We start from the raw sequence: 21941 nt of genomic DNA, 5'->3' as shown, positions 1-21941 counted from the left end.
ACCCTTTGTTTCCTGTTCCTCAACCAGTTTTTAATCCATAGGAGGACTTCCCCTCTTATTCCTTCATTGCTGAGTTTTCTCAACAGTCTCTGGTGAGGAACTTTGTCAAAAGCCTTTTGGAAATCCAAGTAGACAATGTCCACTGGTTCCCCCTTATCCACATGCCTGTTTACACCCTCAAATAACTCTAGTAAGTTTGTAAGACAGGACTTTCCTCTGCAAAAGCCATGCTGACTCTTCCTCAGCAGGTCTTGCTTTTCTACATGTTTAATAAGTTTATCTTTAATGATAGATTCTACTAATTTACCAGGAACAGATGTCAAACTGGCTGGCCTGTAATTTCCCGGGTCCCCCCTAGTTCCTTTCTTAAAGATTGGTGTGACATTGGCCATCTTCCAGTCTTCAGGGATGGAGGCAGATTTCAGGGATAAGTTGCATATTAATGTGAGAACATCAGCAATTTCATGCTTGAGCTCTTTAAGAACTCTTGGATGAATGCAATCTGGGCCAGGGGATTTGGTACCATTTAGTTTATCAATGGCTGCCAGAACTTCTTCCTTGTCTACCACTATCTTCGCTAGTTCCTCGGATTCACCTCCTAAGAAGCTTGGTTCAGGTGCAGGAATTTTTCTCTTGGGTGAAGACAGATGCAAAGAATTCATTCAGCTTCTCTGCAATCTCCCTGTCATCTTTTAGCACACCCTTTGCTCCTTTGTCATCTAACGGGCCTACCGCTTCCCTAGCTGGCTTCCTGCTTTTGATGTATTTGAAGAACTGTTTGTTGCTGGTCTTGATGTTTGCAGCCATGCGTTCCTTTTTTGCCTCCCTTACTTCTCTTGCTTCTCTTTTGCCACCATTTGTGTTCTCTCTGGTATTCTTCATCAGTTAAGTTGGACTTCCATTTTCTAAAAGACATCTTTTTTCCCCCTAATAATTTCCTCAACCTCCCTTGTTAACCATGGTGGCTTTCTTTTGGACTGGGCGCTGCCTTTCCTAACCTGCGGAACACATTCCAGCTGAGCTTTTAAGACTGTGTTTTTAAATAACCTCCAAGCATCTTGGACAGTTTTGACTCTCTTGATTTTCCCTTTCAGCTTCCTGCACACTATCCCTCTCATCTTTGAGAAATTTCCCTTTCTGAAGGCAAATGTAACTACATTAGTAGTTGTCACTTGTTCGCATGCAGAGATACTGAATCTGACAGCATTGTGGTCGCTGTTCCCTATTGGCTCAACAACACTGACTTCCTGCACCAGGTCCTGGGTCCCACATAGAATTAGATCTAGGATCACCTCTCCCCTGGTTGGTTCTACAACCATCTGCTCTAAGCCACAGTCATTTAGCATATCCAGGAATGTTCTCTCCTTACCTGAACATGAATTTTTCCAGTTTATACATGGATAGTTAAAATCGCCCATTACCACTACATTTTTGTTTTTGTTGGCCTCTCTAATTTCTTTTTCCATCTCAGAATCCTCTTGTGCGCTTTGGTCAGGGGGACGATAATATATTCCTAATGTTAAACTATGCTTCACCCCTGGTATTGATATCCACAGTGCTTCTGTAGAGGAATCAGCTCCCTTTGCATTGTCTATTTTATGTGACACTATGCTCTCTTTGATGTAGAGGGCCACCCCACCCCCAATATGCCCTGTCCTATTCTTCCTGTAGAGCCTGTAACCTGGGATAACAGCACCCCACTGGTTCTCCTCATTCCACCATGTCTCTGTGAAGCCCTCTATATCAATGTCCTCCTTCAAAACTCTGTACTCCAGCTCCCCCATTTTAGGTTGAATGCTTCTACTATTAGCATAGAGACACTTGTATACTCTGTCTCTGTCCCTAACCTGGGATTTATGTGTTTTGCCCTCTAGCCTTTTGTAGACACTATCACTTATCACATTGCTATGCTCCTCACTTGTATGTGGTTGATTTAGAAAAACCTCCCTCTCTGTCTGCATCCCCATGGACTCTGTATTCCGAACCGAAGTCACCTCAGCTCCTGTCAGCTTTCCCCCAAGGATCAGTTTAAAAGCTGTTCTGCCCCCTTTTTTATGTTGAGCGCCAGCAGCCTGGTTCCTCTTGGGTTAAGATGAAGCCCGTCCCTTTTGTACCTATCCCAAAAGGTTCCCCAGTTCCTGACAAATCTGAAACCCTCTGCCTTACACCACCTTCTCATCCACGCATCCACCCTGTATCTCCACTTGCCTAGCTCACCCTGCGTGTGGAACAGGTAGCATTTCGGAGAATGCCACCTTGGGGGTCCTGGAATTTAACCTTTTTCCTAGCAGCCTAAATCTAGCTTCCAGAACCTCCCAGCTACATTTCCCAATGTCATTGGTACCAATGTGGACCACAACTGCTGACTCCACCCCAGCACTGTCTAACAGCCTATCTAGATGAAGCGTGACATCTGCAACCTTCGCACCAGGCAGGCAAGTCACCATGCGGTCATCACACCTCTCACAAACCCAACTCTCTACATTTCTAATGATCGAATCACCTACTATGAGGAACTCCCCACCTCCCGAGGGGTATCCTCAGTGCGAGAGGATAGCTGATCGCCAGCTAAGGAAGGGGTCCCATCTAAGGGAGCATCTTCCACCACCTCAGACTGGCACCCTCTGTCCCCAAGACCTTCATTCTCCATGACATCTGAAGAGATGTCACCTTGGGAGTGGGACTCAGCTGTTAGGTCCCTGAAAGCTTGTCTGTTGCCCTCTCTGCCTCTTTCAGCTTCTCCAGGTCTGCCACCTTGCCTTCAAGAGGACGCACACGTTCCTTGAGTGCCAGGAGCTCATTGCAACAAGGGCACACCCACAACTTCTGTCCTAGTGGCAGATAGTCGTACATGTGACACTCAGTGCAAAACACTGGAAAGCCCCCATCCCCCTGCTGGCTTCCTGCCTTCATATCTGATTTTATTTAGATATTTAAATCAAGCTTGCTAATTGCACCCTTTACACTTGTTAACAGGCAAGTGGTTCTTTCTCCCACCCTGGACATTCCATAGGTATACATACTCCACTTGCTTTACTGCCATGAGATTCTCTGAAGATGCCAGCCACAGATGCAGGCGAAACATCAGGAGAAAATGCTACTAGAACATGGTCATACAGCCCAGAAACCACACAACACCCCAGTGATTTTAGCCATGAAAGCCTTCGACAATACATTGTTGAGATTTGCTTTTTACTTCATGCAGAGTTGGACACATTAAGAGAAGCTCTTCAAAAAAGTAATCAACAGTTCAATCAAGCAGAACTTCTTGCTTCTACAAAGGAGAGTACAGAGCAACTGCAGAACAACTTTGAACAGTTCTGTCCCAGACAGTCACAACAGCAAAAGACTTAGATGTCTGAGTAATTGTTTGCATCTAATGACTAAGAAGATCAGAATAATGTTTCTCACTTTTTAACTTTGTTTACTTTTCAGTTATCCAAGCAGTATGGGCCTGTGTTCAGCATTCAAATGGGAACTCAGAAAATGGTAGTGCTGACTGGGTATGAGACTGTAAAGGAGGCTTTGGTGAACCAGGCCGATGCTTTTGCTGAGAGGGCCTTCATCCCAATATTTGAAGAATTTATGAAGGGCTATGGTAAGGTTCTTTCATTCCTGTTGTTGCCACTCTGCATGTAATGCATAGCACTGAGAGTCCATCTCAAATGTTGTCATAGGAGATGCTCTCTATTTAAAGAACTAGGATACTTAAACTATAGCTTAAGAGTAGTTTGCTAATTTTTCAACTCTGTTCTGAAGTCCTATCGCCATTAGCTTATCTCTCTGCCACACATTAAAATTATGCTTAGGATGCAGAACGTGAAGAGAGAGAACATTTCCCCACAATACCAGAACTCAGTGACACCCAATGAAGTTGATGGATAACAGATTCAGGACAGACAAAAGGAAATATTTCTTTACTTGATTAATAATTAAAATGTGGAATTCATTTCTAGTGGACATAGGAATGGCCATGAGCAGACATGATTCAAAAAGGGGATTAGACAGATTCATGAGGGAAGGATAAGTCACTTAATGGTGGAGAACTCAATTAATGTCTACTAGCCACAATAAGTAAAGGGAATCTCCATATCTCTAGGCAGTTAAATTTTTCAAAGCCAGTCCTAGGAGGTAACATCTACACTTCTATTCCTGGATCTAGATCAACTGCCTCAACTGGTACTACCAGCTGCCTATAGAATGCAAACTTACACTCTGCCCATTGGCTAACCCTGCTTATACATACAAAAACCCTGCAAATGGCAAGTGCTCTATTCATATACAAAGGTGTGACAAAAACATATGGACAAACTACAAAGACTACAAATACTGATTGCTGTTAATGTGCATCCTATTATTGTAATGCACACATCTTTTTTCAGGAATTTAAGTCCTATATGAATCACAGTCCATGATAATTTCTGAATATACAACAATGTTCCAAACCAGCTTCAAAGATCGGGGACTTTCGGTGGAGAGCGAACGGGGCAACACGTGTCTGTCCTAGGCCCTGCAAATCCTTGCTATTCTCTTTCTTTTGCTGTTAATAGCCCATGGAATATACCTTCCTCTGAAGGGGGGCTTTACCAGTGATAAAAGACCGTAGAATGGGAGCTGTGACTGACCTCCCGAACAAATTGTGAGGGAGGAAAGAACCCGCTTCTATTGCGGCCATCATTGGGAGGTAGCAAGGGAGAAGAAACCCACCCCTCCACTGTGCCTTTCGCTCCTTCCTTCGACCCTTGGAAGAAACACACCTTAAACCTAAGTGAACATTTATAAGAGAGGCTAACGAGGTCAGAGACGAAAGGCATCTTCCATACGAATGGAAAGAATTTTTATAATTGTGAAACTTACCAAAGAGAGACTTCACAAGACGACCTGAAGGCAGGGCGGAGAATACAAGAGGCGAAAGAAAGGGACCGCCAGATGGTAAGGTCTGATTTCGCGCCCCGCTTGGAGAAAAAGGAAAACAATAAGAACTTTTTAAATCTCTAGGGGGCAGTCTGGCAGAAGCACTTGTCACATCCCTATTATTAAATTGGATTACTAAGAAATAGACTCTACCGCTTTAAAACCAACTAGCGAAATACAGATACTCAAAACAAAGATTACAAAGAACACCAGAGAAGACAACTACAGATCCCAAAATGGAACACCTTATAGAATTAATAACAACTTTTCAAAAGGACACTAAAGAAAAACTAGACAAGCTTGATATTGATGTGCAAAAAAGATTCAACAAATTAGATAAAGATACTAAGGACAGATTTAATAAAATAGATATGGAACTCCAAGATATGAAAACAGAAATTAACCAGATAAAACAAATGGAGAGTTCCATATGTCAAATTGAAGAGACTTTAAAAAATAATCAAGACCAACTAGAGGTGATGAACAATAAATATGAGATCCTCCAGAAACAAGTAGAGGGATACCAAAATACCATTGCATTGATGGACTTAAAACAAAAAGAAAAAATGTTGCGTATAAGAGGACTTAAAGAAGAAAAGGGAGAAGATCTACCCCTCAAACTAGCACCTATATTGGCTGAAATTTGGAAAATGGAGGAAAAGGAAACGTATAAAGAATACGACCGTTTGTACAGAATCAATTCAAGATGTGCCAGTAACAGCAAACTAACTAGAGATGTGATAATAAACTGTGTAAGAAAGTCTATGAGGGACGAAATACTCCATTTCCATTCCAAAAATCAATTAAGATACGAGGGACAAAACTTGACGGTCTTAAAAGAGGTCCCAAACTACATTCTACGAAAAAGAAAAGACTACCAGTTCCTGGTCGATGTACTGAGCAAAAACCAAATTGTATTTAGATGGGAGCTACTAGATGGTCTACCCTTTACCTTTCAGGAGACAAGAGTTCTCATCAATTCGGTGGAGAAAGCGCAGAGTTTTTTGAAAACTCACAAACTTAGTCTATTATGAAATTTAGGTCACAGGCCCAGGTAAGCCATATTAATTTATTATTTGAAAACTTATCATAAAAGGCAGAATGCAGCAGTTAAAGATTAATTAATTTTTGTGGGGTATTAGCGACTGCATAGTACTATTATTTTGTTACCTGTTACAACTAAAGGCAAATATGAATTGTAAATTATATTCTAATAATGTAAACGGTCTTAACAACCGTAGGAAGAGGAAGGAGGTGTTCCAACATTTGAAAAAAAGAAATTGTGACATAATATGTCTTCAAGAATCACATATTAAGGGAAATGATGTGGGGCTACTTAAGAATGATACTCTGGGGAAAGTATTCCATGCATCTAGCAAGAAAAAAAGGGGGAGTTTTATTTTATGTTAGGGAACACCTGAATCCCAAATTACTTTTCACAGACAATGATGGAAGAACCCTAATAATAGAAATCCTAAGAGGGGGTAAAAAAACCATATTGGTAGGAACATATGCCCCAACAGAGACAAGTAAGAAAAATAACTATTATTCTAATCTATTAAATAAGCGACTAGAATTTACAGATGACAATTTGTTAATAATGGGAGACTTTAATGGTTTGATAAACCCTGAACTAGATAGGAAAGAAACAAAACAAAGCAAAAACAGACTAAAAAAGAGATATAATGTCCTTTCGAAGATTTTTTCCCAATTAGTGGAGAGGGTCAAAGTGAAGGATGTATGGAGACTCAAAAATGGAAACTCTAGAGATTTTACCTTTTATTCTTATAGGCATAAAATCCATTCGAGATTGGACATGGTATGGGCAACAGGAAGGCTATCCCAACAAATTACAGATATAAAGACCTTGCCAAAGTTCCTGTCAGACCATAATGCAATTGAAATAGACATTGGAATGAGGAAAAAATCCAGACTATGGAAATTAAAAAATTGGTTAGTTAAAATGGAAGAACATCATAACAAAGCTAAAACAACAATTAAAGATTTTTGGGACTTAAATAAAAATTCTATAGATAACTTAAATATGTCCTGGGATGCCTGTAAAGCCACTATGCGAGGCTTATATATAAGCTAAGAAATAAAACAGAAAAAAAATGTGGAAATCAACAGAACAAAAATTATGGACAGACCTTAAACATTTAGAACTAGAATTCCAAAAAAATCCCCTAAATAAAAAATTGAAAAAGAGTATAAAATTAACAAGAGAACAATTGGAAGAGAAAAATAGAAGAACCTTAATGCAAAATTTAAAACGGATTAAACATCGCAATTATGCCCAGGCTAATAAATTGGGGAAATGGCTTTCTTCAAAAATAAGAGAGGCAAATGAGAATAAGAATATTAATATAATAAAAAAGATGGAATAAATATATCAGATCCAAAGCTAATAGTTAAGGAATTGAATGAATATTATTCCAAGTTATATCAAAGAATTGACATATCAGAACAGAAGATAGATAGCTACTTGGATAGCTATAAACACATAAACACATAAGAAGATCTCGAGGGGTTGAACTGCCCATCTACGAAAACAGAAATTGAACAAATAATTAACAAACTAAAATTGAACAAGTCGCCAGGGCCGGATGGTTTTACTTTATTATTTTATAAAACATATAAAGAAGAAAACTTGAACATACTTTTTGAACTATTTAACAACATAATCCTGTCTAGAGATATACCAGATACCTGGAAAAGAAACCATATCATATTAATTCCTAAAACATTAGACGAAATTCCAGAAGTAGATAAATTTTGGCCAATCAGCTTATTAAACATCGATTATAAAATACTAACATCAATAATGTCAGAGAGATTAAAAACATTATCCGTAAAATGGATAAAAGAAGAACAAAGAGGCTTTCTACCAAATAGACATAGGAAAAATAATCTTAGAACAGTTATTTACATCATTGAGATCCTAAAAGCTAAACCAAACAAAAAACTTGCTCTTATTTTTTAGATGCCGAAAAGGCCTTCGACAAAATTAATTGGTTATTCATGCTAAAACTATTAGAAAAAATAGGAATAAATGGAAATTTCTTGGATATAATCAAACTAATATACAGAGTTCAGAAGGCCACACTAAAAATAAACGGAGATGCACAAAATGAATTCAATATATATAGAGGAACAAGACAGGGATGCCCACTTTCCCCCCAATTATTTATTGGGTACTAGAACTGTTACTAAAAAATATTAGACAAGATAAAAAATTGGAAGGTGTAAAAATTGGGGGAATAAACTACAAAATACAGGCATTTGCAGATGATACGTTGATTATTCTAGATGATCCAGTAAACAAAATTAAATATCTCTGGCAGGTGATAGAAGAATTTGGCAACCTGGCAGGCTTTACAATTAATAAAACAAAAACAAAGATCCTAACATTTAATTTGAATAAAAAAGAGGAAACCCAATTGGCAGAGATGTCAGGTTGTAAAATAGTCCAGGAAATTAAATACCTGGGGATCAATTTATCAAAAAAATAATCGGGATATTTATAAGAACAATTATGAGCGATTATGGAAAAAAACTGAAACAAGATCTGAATAAATGGACAAAAATTAATTTGTCCATTTTAGGAAAAGTAGCACTGGTTAAAATGGCAATATTACCCAAATTGATGTACCTACTACAATCTATCCCATTTATAGATAATTTAAAACCTTTTAAAGAATGGAAAAAAGACATTAATAAATTTATTTGGGGTGGTAGAAAACCCCAAGTTAATTATAAAGTAATGATTTCCAGGAAAGAAAGGGGAGGTATGTCTTTGCCCGATATATATTTGTACTATGTGGCAAACTCACTAACTTGGATAAAGGACTGGATTGATTTGACCAATATTAATATCCTAAATTTGGAAAATTACGGTCTTAATTATGGCTGGCACGAAAGACTTTGGTTAATAGATGAGAACAAAAAATACAGAACGTTTAACCAACACTACGTAAGAAAAGCATTAATTAAAGTTTGGGACAGGTATAGACTATTATTATATAGAACCACCCCTCTATGGCTATCAAGATTGGAAGCAGTAAATATGAAAGGTTGGCCGAGAGATACCCTTTGGCCAACCTACAACGAAATACTAGAATTTGATAGAGGAAAACCCAAACTAAAAGAAAGAATTAATATCCAAATAGAAGGAAAAGAATGTAACTGGTATACCTACCTGCAGCCCACAGACTGTTTTAAAAAAGATTAAAAACATACAAGTTTCCATTATAAACCCACCAAATTTGATGAGATTTTAACTAAGGGCAACAAAAAATTAATAAGTAGGATCTATACATACTTAATAGATTTAGAAACAGAGGATGAATTGGTGAAAACCACTATGTTACAATGGGCAAAAGACTTAGGCAGAAATATTGATCTAAATGAGTGGGAAACAGTCTGGAAGAGAGCACACTCCTCTATCTTAAGTACTGATATAAAAGAAAATGCATATAAGATGATACACAGGTGGTATTTAACCCCAGTAGCCATAGCAAAAATAAACAGTACTTACCCATTATGCTGTTGGAAATGTGAGAGAGAAGTAGGCACCGTTATCCATTCCTGGTGGCACTGTAAAAAGATAAAGAGATTCTGGTGTAAAATTCATATTCAAATGCAAAAAATTCTTAACTTACAATATAATATGGAACCAGGGTTGTATTTGTTGGGGTTATATAACATAAAAGAACTCCAACCATATACTAAGCTTATTACTTACCTTACGGCGGCAGCAAGGTTACTAATTGCAGCCAACTGGAAATCAAAGAAGGTTCCATCTTTAGAAGAATGGTTGGAAAAAATTTATATTCTTATGGACATGGATTGTATTGCATTATCTTTGCAGGAAGAAGATACGAAGAAGAGAGAACATATATGGACACCTCTAAAAACTTTTTTTTACAAAAAAGACAGAATTGAGTTGGATAAATTTAACATTTAATGTTACAAAGTTAGTAGTGTAATGTTATATAAGTGAAGCTCTAATTGGTACACTTTCCGTAAACATGTTTATAGGACAATATGACAATAAGGAAGAGAAGCCTTATTTAACTATTTGGCGAATATATACCCCACTGTGGGAGATTTAAATCAAAGGTTATAAGAAGTACGCCGATAGATTGTAAAGAGAAAGTATGTACAACTATACATAGTAAGTTTTTTAAATGTATAATACAAATAATTTAATGTTGTAATGTATTTTAATCTATTAATAAATATGAATTAATTAAAAAAAACCAGTTTCAAAGTTCATGAAAATATCTCAGTATGTGACAATATTCCAGAACAAAACCTATCCGTGGTAATGCGGGGTTTTCATTCCTTCATCAGCGGTACTGAACTTCCCCCCCCCTTTTTTCAGTTTGTTGGGAGTAACTTGAAGGGACCTACATCATAAATATGTAGCATATCATGGTAACAGTCGTTATTATAGCATAGTTACATTATTTGCTGCTGATATAATTACAAAAATTACAAAAATTAAAAACTCCACACCAAAATAATGCTAACTTACAGCTTTCTGATATTACATCCTCTGTGTCCCCTTACCAACAGCATAATCAAGTGATATTGAAACACATTATGTTTGCTATTTCACATACTAAGAATAATTTTCCCAGTGATCTATAGGTGATGCTCATTGCAATCATTAAAGTGACAATATAGCTTATATGGTTTCTTTTACTGTTGAACATTTATATACTTCAGACTTCCAGTATATTTATTCCATGTTCATAATGCAAGACGTTTCCTCAGTGGCGTTTCTGCCTAGGGACAAGGGGGGGGGGGTCAAATGTCCCCGGGCGCCCCCTTGTGGGGGGCGCCAAAATTGCAGGTCCATTTGTGTGTTTTTTCTAATTTTAGTGTTTTTTTGTTTTTTGCCTGCAGTGGGTGGTATCATCTAAATCTAGGTGGTATCATCAGAATAGTTTCCTGCTGATTCCATGCAGGTTTGGTGAAGTTTGGTTCAGGGAGTCCAACGTTATGGACCCTCAAAGGTGTAGCCCCCATCTCCTATTAGCTCCCATTGGAAACAATGGGGATGGGGCACCCCCTTTGGGAGTCCATAACTTTGGACCCCCTGAACCAAACTTCACCAAACCTGGGTGGTATCATCAAGAGAGTCTCCTAAAAATACCCTGAAATTTTGGTGCTTCTAGCTTAACAATTGCACTCCTGACAGCAGGAACCCTCCTTTTTGAGATGTGGCGACCAGAACTGAACACAGTGTGGTCGCACCACTGCTTTATATAAGGGCATGACAATCTTTGCAGTTTTATTATCAATTCCTTTCCTAATGATCCCCAGCATAGAGTTTGCCTTTTTCACAGCTGCCATACATTGAGTTGACATTCCCATGGAACTATCAACTAAGATGCCCAAATCCCTTTCCTGGTCTGTGACTGATAGCACTGGCCCCTGCAGTGTGTATGTGAAATTTGGATTTTTTGCCCCTAAGTGCATCACTTTACATTTTGCGATGTACCGGTACTAATCCTTGTCTGAAAAATCTAAGTCAGAGGATCCTGAACCATCTTCCCCTCTTACTCTCTTTCGTTTAAAATTTGATCTTATTTTGTTCTGTTCCTCTCTATTAATATTCCACCTGTATACCATAGAAATTCTCATGGACTGGGATGCATATAGGACTTAAATTTCTAAGAAAGGTGTGTGCATTACAATAATAGGATGCACATTAACAGCAATCAGTGTTTGTAGTCTTTGTAGTTTGTCCATATGTTTTTGTCGCACCTTTGTATATGAATAAAGCACTTGCACTTTTCTCCTCTGCATGTTTTTGTATGTATAAACAGGGTTGGCCAATGGGCATAGTTTGCATTCTATAGTCTATCACATTGCCTATATATGATATTATAGTACTACCAGCTGCCTAACCATCACCTCCTGAAAAATACTAGAACATTTTGTGGAGAGTGGGTTTTGCAGAGCATGTCACGTCATGTCCTGGTGATGTCTAGGCTGCCTCCCATAGTCTGTGTGGCATTAATCATAGAGACTAGGGAAATCCCTTGAGAATCTATGTGGGCGCCATTTTTCCCTCCCTCTCAATTCTTCAATGGTGGAAAATTGGAGCAGGGACTGGTTATTTGCCTCTACTTCCCCAATCTCACTTAGATGTTGAAGTACTCAATACTACCTGCTTCATCTACTCCCCAAGCCCTCTTGCAAAACTGCACAAGCCAGGAAAGCCCTGTGTGACTTACCAAATTCTCAAAAATTTGCCCTAAAACTGCATCTGAAGAAGTGAGCACTGACAGCAACAGGTATGTTAAGTAGGTGAGGGGCTGGAACAGGTGCTGGCTTACCTCCTCTACAACCTCCCCCACCAGTGGGCAGGACTGAGGAGATGAACAGGCAGGAAGGAGGAGGAGGAGGAGGAGGAGGAGGAGGAGGAGGAGGAGGAAGAAAATACTGGGCAGGTGGCTTGGGGAAGAGAGCAAGACCAAATAAGTTGGGAGGGGACAGAATTCGCCATAAACACAGGTCTTCACAGCCGCCTTTACACAAGTGGAATAGCCATACCAACTTGAAATCTGGCTCTCACTTCCATTCAGGTATCGTTTTCTCTCATGGTGAGAACTGGAGAGTGATGCGGCGGTTTTCCTTAACTACCTTACGGGACTACGGAATGGGCAAGAGGACCATCGAAGACAGGATTGTTGAGGAGTGTGGTTTCTTGATAAAGATCTTTGAATCTTATGAAGGTGGGTTGCTGTTCTCTGCTCTACATCCACTGCAAAACAAATAGATTTCTAGTGATTTATTGCCATGGCTTACCCCAAAACATTCTCACAACTGTTGCTCTGAAATCGTTTGCCTCATATTTCTGACTTCTGCACTTACAGCTTCCCAGGTTCCCTGAGCAGACAGGATCTTTTTGACGCTTACCTGGCAAGTCTGCTCCTTCCTTTTAGGCACCAGGACAACACATTTCTGTTTTCCTAGACTTTTAATTGAGAAGTCCACCTTTTAACAACATTTCAATAGTGTTTATTTTGAGTCTGAAAAATCACATTCATGTTAAGCAGCTCAGGTATCTATGTTTTATGATTTGGTTGCTGGGTTATAAATAATAACTTTCATCACTTTTATGTTTTAATGATGTTTTATTCTGCAAACCATCTTGGGCAGCATTAATTTTTAAAAATCACAATAACATTAAAATGTGTTTAAGCCAATAGTATGTAAAGATAAAAGAATGCTTGTTGTGTAATTGTTGAATCCTTACGTGAACATTTCTTATCCCAAGCCATCTCAAGTATAACAATACCACATCATCGATCTCTAATGGTAAAGACAGAAGTATGTTTCATGAACAGTCTGAGACCGCCGTGGCTCCGCACTTAACCCTGTTCAGATAGATACCCAAACCTGAAAATGTAATTAAGTCCTGTGATAGCAGGTTGTTCCTGGCTCATTCCGCACATGCAGAATAATGCACTTTCAAACTGCTTTCAGTGCTCTTTGAAGCTGTGCAGAATAGCAAAATCCACTTGCAAACAGTTGTGAAAGTGGTTTGAAAACGCATTATTTTGCGTGTGCGGAAGGGGCCCCTGTTTCCTGAAGCTGCTGTCTGTGCAGAGTGCTAATTGGCTGACCCGATGACAATGATAGTGCCACCTTGCCACCTGATTGTGCAGAGATCAAATTGGGTGGGTCATGAAGCAATTTCCACCCCCCCACGGCTCATTGCCTCAAGCGATAATTAACATTTAAGAAAAACTAAGGCCTTACAAGATGGGCTGAGAACAGCCATTTAATGGAATCAATATGCTATTTGACAATATTTTAAAATGTCTTGCCTGAAGAATGAGGAGTACAAAAATCAAAGTTGGAGTCCGAGCTACTTCAGTAGGTCAGGGAAAGGGCAGGGAAAAGCAGAACTAGCTTCTTCTTTGACTAGGTTTTATTTCTGTTCGACACTTATCAGAGTAAATAGTGTCTTGTTCTATCAGACCATTGCGTTAATTTCTCACATCAGCAAAGTGATGCTGATAATCTTACAACAAAGACTGCTACTGAACTAGAAATGCCAGGTGTTCAAGCTGTATTCAGAAAAGGAAGAGGCATTAAAGATCATATTGCAAACTAATCATTGGGCGTTTCCGCACTGCCACACTTTCAGTGCGTCCAGGCGTATCACCGGACGCCCGGGCGCCACCCGCCCGGGACCGCTTCCGCCACGTAATGGTCCCGGTAGGAGAGCTTGAGGAGAAACAGCGCATGGCGCTGTGCTCGTTGTTCTGAACGCCTTCCCTTCCCTTCCCTTCCCTCCGATCTTCCGGCACGTCACCCAGGCCAGGGGACACGCACCCCTGCCCTGCGTGACAGCTCTGGAGTCGCAGGGCAGGGGGGGAGTGTCCCCAGGCCTGGATGGTGCACCAGAAGGTTGGAGGGAAGGGAAGGCATTCGGGAAAGGGGGGGGGCGCCTTCCAGCCGCTGTTTCCGAAATACCTTGCCCACGGAGCGAGGTTTGGAAACAGCGGCTTCGCGCTGCTCGGGGGTCCCTGAAATCCCTGAAAATTGCTGCTGCAATTCAGTGGCGGCGGCCGTGCCACCCCCTCCCCAGGGACGCTGTTTTTAGCATCCCTGGGTCGCGGTATTCTGCCCGTGCGGAAACAGCCTTGGTTACTGAAGTGTATAAGAGAATTTCAGAAGAAAATCAGCTTGTGTTTCATAGATTAAAGCAAAGCTTTTGACTGTGTGGATCATGAAAAGCTATGACTGGCTTTAAAGAAAATGGGTGTGCCACAGCATCTGATTCTTTTGATGTGCAACCTGTAGTCTGGACAAGAGGCTACTGTTGTGCAAAATATGGAGAAACAGAATGGTTTCCAATTGGCAAGCTTGTCAGACAAGGATATACTTTATCTCCCGATCTCTTCAGTCTACATGCAGAACATATCATAAGGAAATCTGATTTAGATGAGGGTGGATATGGGATCAAATGTCCCCGGGTGGGAGCCATTTAGTTACATGGGGGTGGAAAATTGCCCCCCACACCTCTCCTCTTTCCCCCTGGAATGACATTGTTTGGTCATGGCGGGGGAGGGAAGCAGCTACAACAGCGACCCGCAGCCGAGGATTTGCTTGGTAACAGAGCTGGTTGGCAAAAGAACTCCCCACTGCACCACAGCTGGTGGAGGCTTCGCCACTGGATTCCAGCAGGCTTAAAGGGACTTTTCCTGGGCGAGTGCAAAACACCTCCTGGTTGATTGGGGGCTAGTGATGATGCCACTTTTGCTCAGGCGGCTTATTCCCGTGTGCCTCCTTGTCAAGCCCATTGGAGCCCAGCGCTGCTTTCCCACTCCACGAGTTTCCCTTCCTGGCACTGGAAAGACACATCCGAAGGGCAGTTGGCAGCGGCTCTATCCTTGAAACCGCAGTAGAGACGTCCTATGGAAAACCTCCCATTAGTTAGACGGGTTGTACTGATGGGCATCCCCAAGGGTGCCCCACACTCTCCCTCCTTCCCCCTGGAACAACGTTGATTGGTCGTGGTGTGGGAGGGCAGCCACCCATGGGGAGGTGGTGAGAAAGCTCAGATTTTACACTGGGCTACATTTTCCCTAGATACACCTCTGGCTTGGAGTGAAAATTGGTGGAAGGAACATTAACAACAGGAGACGTGCAGATTTTCTGCCACATTGCTGTCAGAATACAGAGAAGGCTTGAAAAAAAATACTGCTGAAGGTGAAGCAGCAAGTGCCAAAGAAGGAGACAAAATAATGGCAATTGGGGACTTACTCAATTTTAAGGCTGACAGTGAGGAAATTGAAATTGTCGAAGATTTTCTATTCCTTGGCTCCATCATCAACTAAAAGGGAGACTGCAACCAAGAAATCAGAAGGAGATTGAGACTGGGAAATGCAGCCATGAAGGAGCTAGAAGAAATTCTTGACTGTAAGGATGTGTTCCTGGCAACCAAGATCAAGTTAATTCATGCTGTAGTTTTCCTCACTACTAAGTATGGCTGTGAAAGCTGGACAGTGAAGAAAGCTGACAGGAAGAAACACCTTGAAATGTGGTGTTGGAGAAGAGTTTTACAGGCACCATGGCTGGCAAAAAGACAAACCAGCGAGTTCTAGATAAAATCAAGTCTGAACAGAAGCTAAAATGACCAGACTGAGGCTATTGTATTTTGAACGCATGATGAGAAGACGAGTCATTGGAAAAGACAATAATGCTAGAAAAAGAGGAAGGCAATAGAAAAAAATGGATTGACTCAGTCAAGGAAGCCATGACCCTCACTTTGCAAACCTTTAACAACAGGACATTTTTGAATTCACATTAAATTAAATATTCCCTTCTTTTTAATTCGTGTAGGAAAACCATTCGAGAACACTGCAATTATGAATGGTGCCGTTTCCAATATTATAGTGTCGATATTACTTGGCAAACGATTTGAATATGACGATTCCACATTTATAAGACTGCTGAGATTGGTCAATGAAAACGCTCGGCTTTTTGGAAGCCCTTCAGTCCAGGTAACTCTTTCATTTTGAAATCATTCTCTCTCTCTCTCTCTCTCTCTCTCTCTCTCTCTCTCTCTCTCTCTCAATCTCTCTCAATGGCCGCTTCCGCATGGAGGCGGAAGGGCTTGGGTCGGCGTTTTTGACGCCGACTCTCGATAACGCTTCGGTTAGACCGTCCGCATGGGACGGGTCGCTTTCAGAAAGAACGAGGAAGTACGGCGCCACTGGAAGCGCCCGTCGCTTAATCCGACTCACCTGCTCTCCGGCGCGTCGCCGGGGCCTGGGGACACGCCTCCCCTCCCGGAGGGCCCATGCGGAAGCGGCTGGGAAGCGCACTCTGAAAATGCCGGCTCGGCGCCGGGCGGCCGACCATTTCTTAGCCCAATCACCTGTGCGAACGGCGGCCTGGGGACGGCATTTTTGCAGTCCCCAGGCCGCTGTTTATGGCCCGTGCGGAAGGGGCCCATCTCTCTCTCTCAATCTCACTCACACACACACACACACACACACACACACACACACACACACACACACACACACACAAACATAAGCAGAAGAAAAGTCTGGATTTATACCCTGCCTTTCTCTACAGGGAACAAAGGGTGGGTATAAATGGGAAGTTCTCACAATGGAGAGATGTGGGGTGGGTAGCGTGGTGGCCAAGTTTGCAGATGATACCAAATTATGTAGGGTGGTGAGAACCATAAAGGATTGTGAAAAGCTCCAAGTGGACCTTGATAAATTAGGTGATTGGGCTAAGAAATGGCAAATGCAGTTCAATGTAGCAAAATGCAAAGTGATGCACATTGGGGCAAAAAATCCAAACTTCACATACACGCTACAAGGGTCAGTGCTATAAGTCACAGACCAGGAAAGGGATTTGGGCGTCTTAGTTGATAGTTCCATTGGAATGTCAACTCAATGCAGGGCAGCTGTGAAAAAGGCAAACTCTATGCCGGGAATAATTTGGAAAATTAGGATAATAAAACTGCAAGTATTGTCATGCCCTTATATAAAGCCGTGGTGCGACCGCACTTGGAGTACTGTGTTTAGTTCTGGTCGCCACATCTCAAAAAGGATGATATCGAAGAGATAGAAAAAGTGCAGAGAAGGGCAATGAGGATGACTGAAGGATTAGAGCACCTTCCTTATGAGGAGAGGCTGCAGCATTTGGGACTCTTTAGTTTGGAGAGGAGACGGCTGAGGGGGGATATGATTGAAGTCTATAAAATTATGCATGGGGTAGAAAATGCTGACAGAGATAAATTTTTCTCTCTTTCTCACAATACTAGAACCAGGGGGCATTCATTGAAAATGCTGGGGGGAAGAATTAGGACTAATAAAAGGAAACACTTCTTCACACAACGTGTGATTGGTGTTTGGAATATGCTGCCACAGGAGGTGGTGATGGCCACTAACCTGGATAGCTTTAAAAGGGGCTTGGACAGATTTATGGAGGAGAAGTCGATCTATGGCTACCAATCTTGATCCTCCTTGATCTCAGATTGCAAATGCCTCAGCAGACCAGGTGCTTGGGAGCAGCAGCAGCAGAAGGCCATTGCTTTCACATCCTGCACATGAGCTCCCCAAGGCACCTGGTGGGCCACTGCGAGTAGCAGAGTGCTGGACTAGATGGACTCTGGTCTGATCCAGCAGGCTAGTTCTTATGTTCTTACTATAAGAAGTCACAAAACCTTACCTTCCCCACAATAGACACTTGTGAGGTAGGTGAGGCTGAAAGAATTTGAAGAGAAGTGTGACTAGCCCAAGGTCACCAAGCAGGCTTCATATGGAGGAGCAAGGAAACAAATCCAGTTTAACAGATAAGAGTTCGCCAGGCATGTGGAGGAGTAAGGAATCCAACCCAGTTCTTCAGATTAGAGTCCACCCCTCTTAATCACTACACAATGCTGGCTCTGCACACACCTTTGCGTGCATTGAAAATCATTACAGGAGACGGGGAAAGCAATGAAAATTACCTTAGATTCCTATTCTTGTCTCTCCGTGTGTCCCTTGTAATAGCAGCTGATCCAGCACAGTTATTCATTAAAATTGTTTTGTTGAACACTCACAACCAATGCTATAACAAAAATCAACTTGGCCCCTGCTACTGAAAGGTGCAACGTTATGGGTGGGGAGCTGAGAAGGCACCTGGCCAGCATACCACCCTTAGGGCACTTTTGCACATGCAGAATAGTATACTTTCAATGCACTTTCACAATTGTTTGCAAGTGGATTTTGCTATTTCTCACAGTGAAATCCAGCTGCAAAATGAATTGAAAGTGGATTGAAAGTGCATTATCCTGCATGTGCGGAAGTGTTCTTATTTCAGTTTTTCCAAGTGCAGATTCTCTAAGAACTAATTGTTCAGTGCAATGGAAGCTGGAGTGGAAGGGAGAGAAAGAGAAAGAAAAATGTGAAGATTGTGTTAACCTGTGCCTGTTTGACTTCATAATTTACCTTTTCTGCCTGGCAGGTCCTGACACCATGCCTGCTCTTGACTATATTCCTGCCTGGTCTTGGTCTCTCCTTGCAGATCTTGATTTCTGCCCTAACTTTTATTCTGTCATGTCCTAATAATCTGTTGTCTCTCTCTGACCCTCTGGTAGCTTGAATTGTGTCTTGTCTCTGGGCTTTTCATTAGATATCTGACAAAGGGAGTTTTGACCCTTGATGACTTATATTCCCAAAATCTTGTTGGTGTCCGAAGTGCTACTGGACCCAAATCTAACTCTGCTTCAGATGCTTCAGTGTGGTGATGCTTCAATGTGATGGAGTGCTTAAGAGCAGGTGGACTCTAATCTGGAGAACCAAGTTTGATTTCTGCCCCTTCACATGAGGAGCAGACTGTTATCCATTTCCCCCCTGCCCCCGCCCCCGCCCCCCTCTCCTCTACATGCAACCTGCCAGGTGACCTTGGGCTAGGTGTCTTGTGGAGGGAGGGAGGGAAAGAATTTGTAAGCCTCTTCAAGACTTCTTATGGATAAGAAAAGTGGGGTATAAATCCCAACTCTTCTTCTGTATCATCATTTGCAGGCAATGAGAAAGCCCCATAAAGACTCAAGGTACCAAAGCATGTTTCAAATATAGTTCCAAGGGTAATGTGGCATCTTTTTACGTCATTGATTATTCCTTTGTAGAAAATGAGCAAAGGTATTGGTGCAAAAATACTTTGAGATTTCTGCCTGACAACTGTCAGTAATCTTTTTTTTTACTTGTATTTTATTCCTTTAGCTATATAACATGTTTCCTGCTCTGGGCTTCCTGTTTGGAGCTTGCAAGACAGTCATGAATAACAGAGATGAGCTGTATGCCTTCATACAGGCCACCTTCATAGAATCCCTTAAAGAACTGGATGCAAACGACCAGAGAAACTTGATTGATTCTTTCCTTATTCGGCAGCAAGAGGTGACACCATCTGTTAAATATGCCACACATGAACTTTAAACCTCTGAGTTTAAAGTTGTATGACAAGTGTATGACAAATTGGTAAAGAATCTAGCTTGGGAAAAGATCAGCCTGTCAAACTAGCAAGAATTTCTTAATTTTCAGCAGTTTCTGATATATGACCAGAACGGTCTCTGGAGGACACACGTTGCCCACACAGGCAACAATAAAATCAATAAAATTCTACTATTATTTCTTGGCATCAGTATTCCACTAAGGGATAACAATTAAAATTAGCTATAGCCCTTAAAATTGCGTTCATACCAGTAGAAGGAGGAAAGGGAATCAAATAACAAGAGGGAAGGGGAGGTAGGAGGGAGGGAGGGGGGCGGGGATGAGGGATGCTTTCACAGCCAGAATCAACTGGTTGTTTTGGGTTTTCTGAGTTGTGGTCATTTTCTGGTCATTTTAGCTGCAAGCATTTTGATTGCATCTGTGGCTGGCATCTTTAGAGGAATTTCATGGTAAGCATTGTTTCTCTCCATGGTACAGTGTGGAGAGAGGCACCGTGCCACGGAGAAAAACACAGCTTATTGTGACATGCCATAGGTGTGGGTGAAACATTAGGTGTGAAAACTAGCAGACCATGGCCACACAGCCCAGAAAACCCACAACAGCCAAATGACAATTCAAGTTACATTTCTCCAAGCCCATGGGAATCTCCATCTTAAAGGTCTACTGTTACCAATCAGAACCATATACCATCTAGTTTCCATTTCCAATACTCACCTGGTAATGGCTCTGGACTTCCTTGACCAGTAGCTGGCTTTGTCTAAATTGGCTTGTCCTTTGTCGAAAAGGGAAATGGAACTGAATGCCTTATCGTAATGTAAACTAGGATTCAAGATGCTCTAGGTGGCCATCTTGTGCCTTAGCAAGTTTTAGGATTTGTCACGTCATCAGCCTCATTTATTTAGTTCTGAGGTTCCTAACCTTTTTGAGCTTATGGGTGGCAATGGAATTCTGACACAAAATGGTGGGCACAGCAACAAAATGGCTACCAGAGGAGGCAGGGTGTGAGGTTACGAATAACTGTCATAGTCACTTATCGACATTTAATGCCAAAGCTTTGTATAGTTAGTAGGAAGTTTTTAAATCTGGCAGAGCCAATCAGAATGCCTGCTTGCCATAAGCCCCATCTGGCCCTGCACACTTTCTAAAAACACTTGGTGGGCACAATGGCACCCATGAGCACCATGTTGGAGACTCTTAATTTAGATACTCATAACCTGTTTTTCTCTCCAAGAAGGCTGCAAGCATGGTTATATGGGAGCAGGTGGTCCTTCAAAGTTTGGATCACAGAGGTTACTCATTAGTGAGACGGCAGGCTATATGGCAAAATCCATTGATGAAACCATCTAATTTTGAGTGGTGCTAATAAAATGTATTACATGGCTTCTGTTTTTGAATCTTGCTTTGGGTCAGTGTGGTTACCTGCAAACATTTTATTTTTTCACTTATCCCAGAGATATTTCCCCCTTATCATCTTTCAATGCTTTCTTTTTCTTGCCATAGGAGAAGACCCAGTCTAACAGGTTTTTCCATAATGAAAACCTTAAGGCACTAGTGGGTAACTTATTCGCTGCTGGCACAGAGACCACTTCAACCACACTACGCTGGGGCCTGTTGTTAATGATGAAGTACCCTGAAATTCAGAGTGAGTGTTTTCCATCAGTTGGGGAATCGATCTCATCCGGAGAGCAGTTGTAATTCTAGGTGATCTCCAGTCCTCACCTGGAGGTTCGCAACCTTTATTCCCATGGAGGAAATGGATGCTTTGGAGGGTTGAGTCTATGGCATTAGATGTAGGGGTGCGTTAGCGAACCCAGTAGAGCTTCAGAAAGTGCACAGGAATGCCTGCTCCATCTGTCCCCTCCTGGACTCACACGAGATCCCCCAGACACCCGGGTCACAAGATGCCTGAATGTGGATTCGACCCAGACTGGAACGTTTCTCCCTGCACGTACGCAGCCCTCCGCTGAGTCATGAATTGCGCAACTTTCTCCTGCTCTCCCGCCTTTCCAAACCCTTAATAAAGGTGCCAGGGACCCCAGCTCG

At 41.6% G+C, this 21941-nt stretch overlaps 1 protein-coding gene across 1 annotated transcript in view; it reads left to right on the top strand.

Moving 5' to 3' along the window:
* LOC125428895 (cytochrome P450 2K4-like) overlaps positions 1-21941 on the top strand; it is a 31617-nt gene that overhangs the window by 2132 nt on the left and 7544 nt on the right. The window contains exons 2-6 of the mRNA XM_048489604.1: positions 3436-3598; positions 12516-12665; positions 16288-16448; positions 19671-19844; positions 21399-21540. Of these exons, the coding sequence (XP_048345561.1) occupies positions 3436-3598; positions 12516-12665; positions 16288-16448; positions 19671-19844; positions 21399-21540 (790 nt within the window). The remainder of the gene's footprint in view (positions 1-3435; positions 3599-12515; positions 12666-16287; positions 16449-19670; positions 19845-21398; positions 21541-21941) is intronic.

Source organism: Sphaerodactylus townsendi, linkage group LG03, assembly GCF_021028975.2.
Source record: "Sphaerodactylus townsendi isolate TG3544 linkage group LG03, MPM_Stown_v2.3, whole genome shotgun sequence".
In the NCBI taxonomy this organism is placed as follows: domain Eukaryota; kingdom Metazoa; phylum Chordata; class Lepidosauria; order Squamata; family Sphaerodactylidae; genus Sphaerodactylus; species Sphaerodactylus townsendi.
This window is presented reverse-complemented; position numbering and strand designations above follow the sequence as displayed.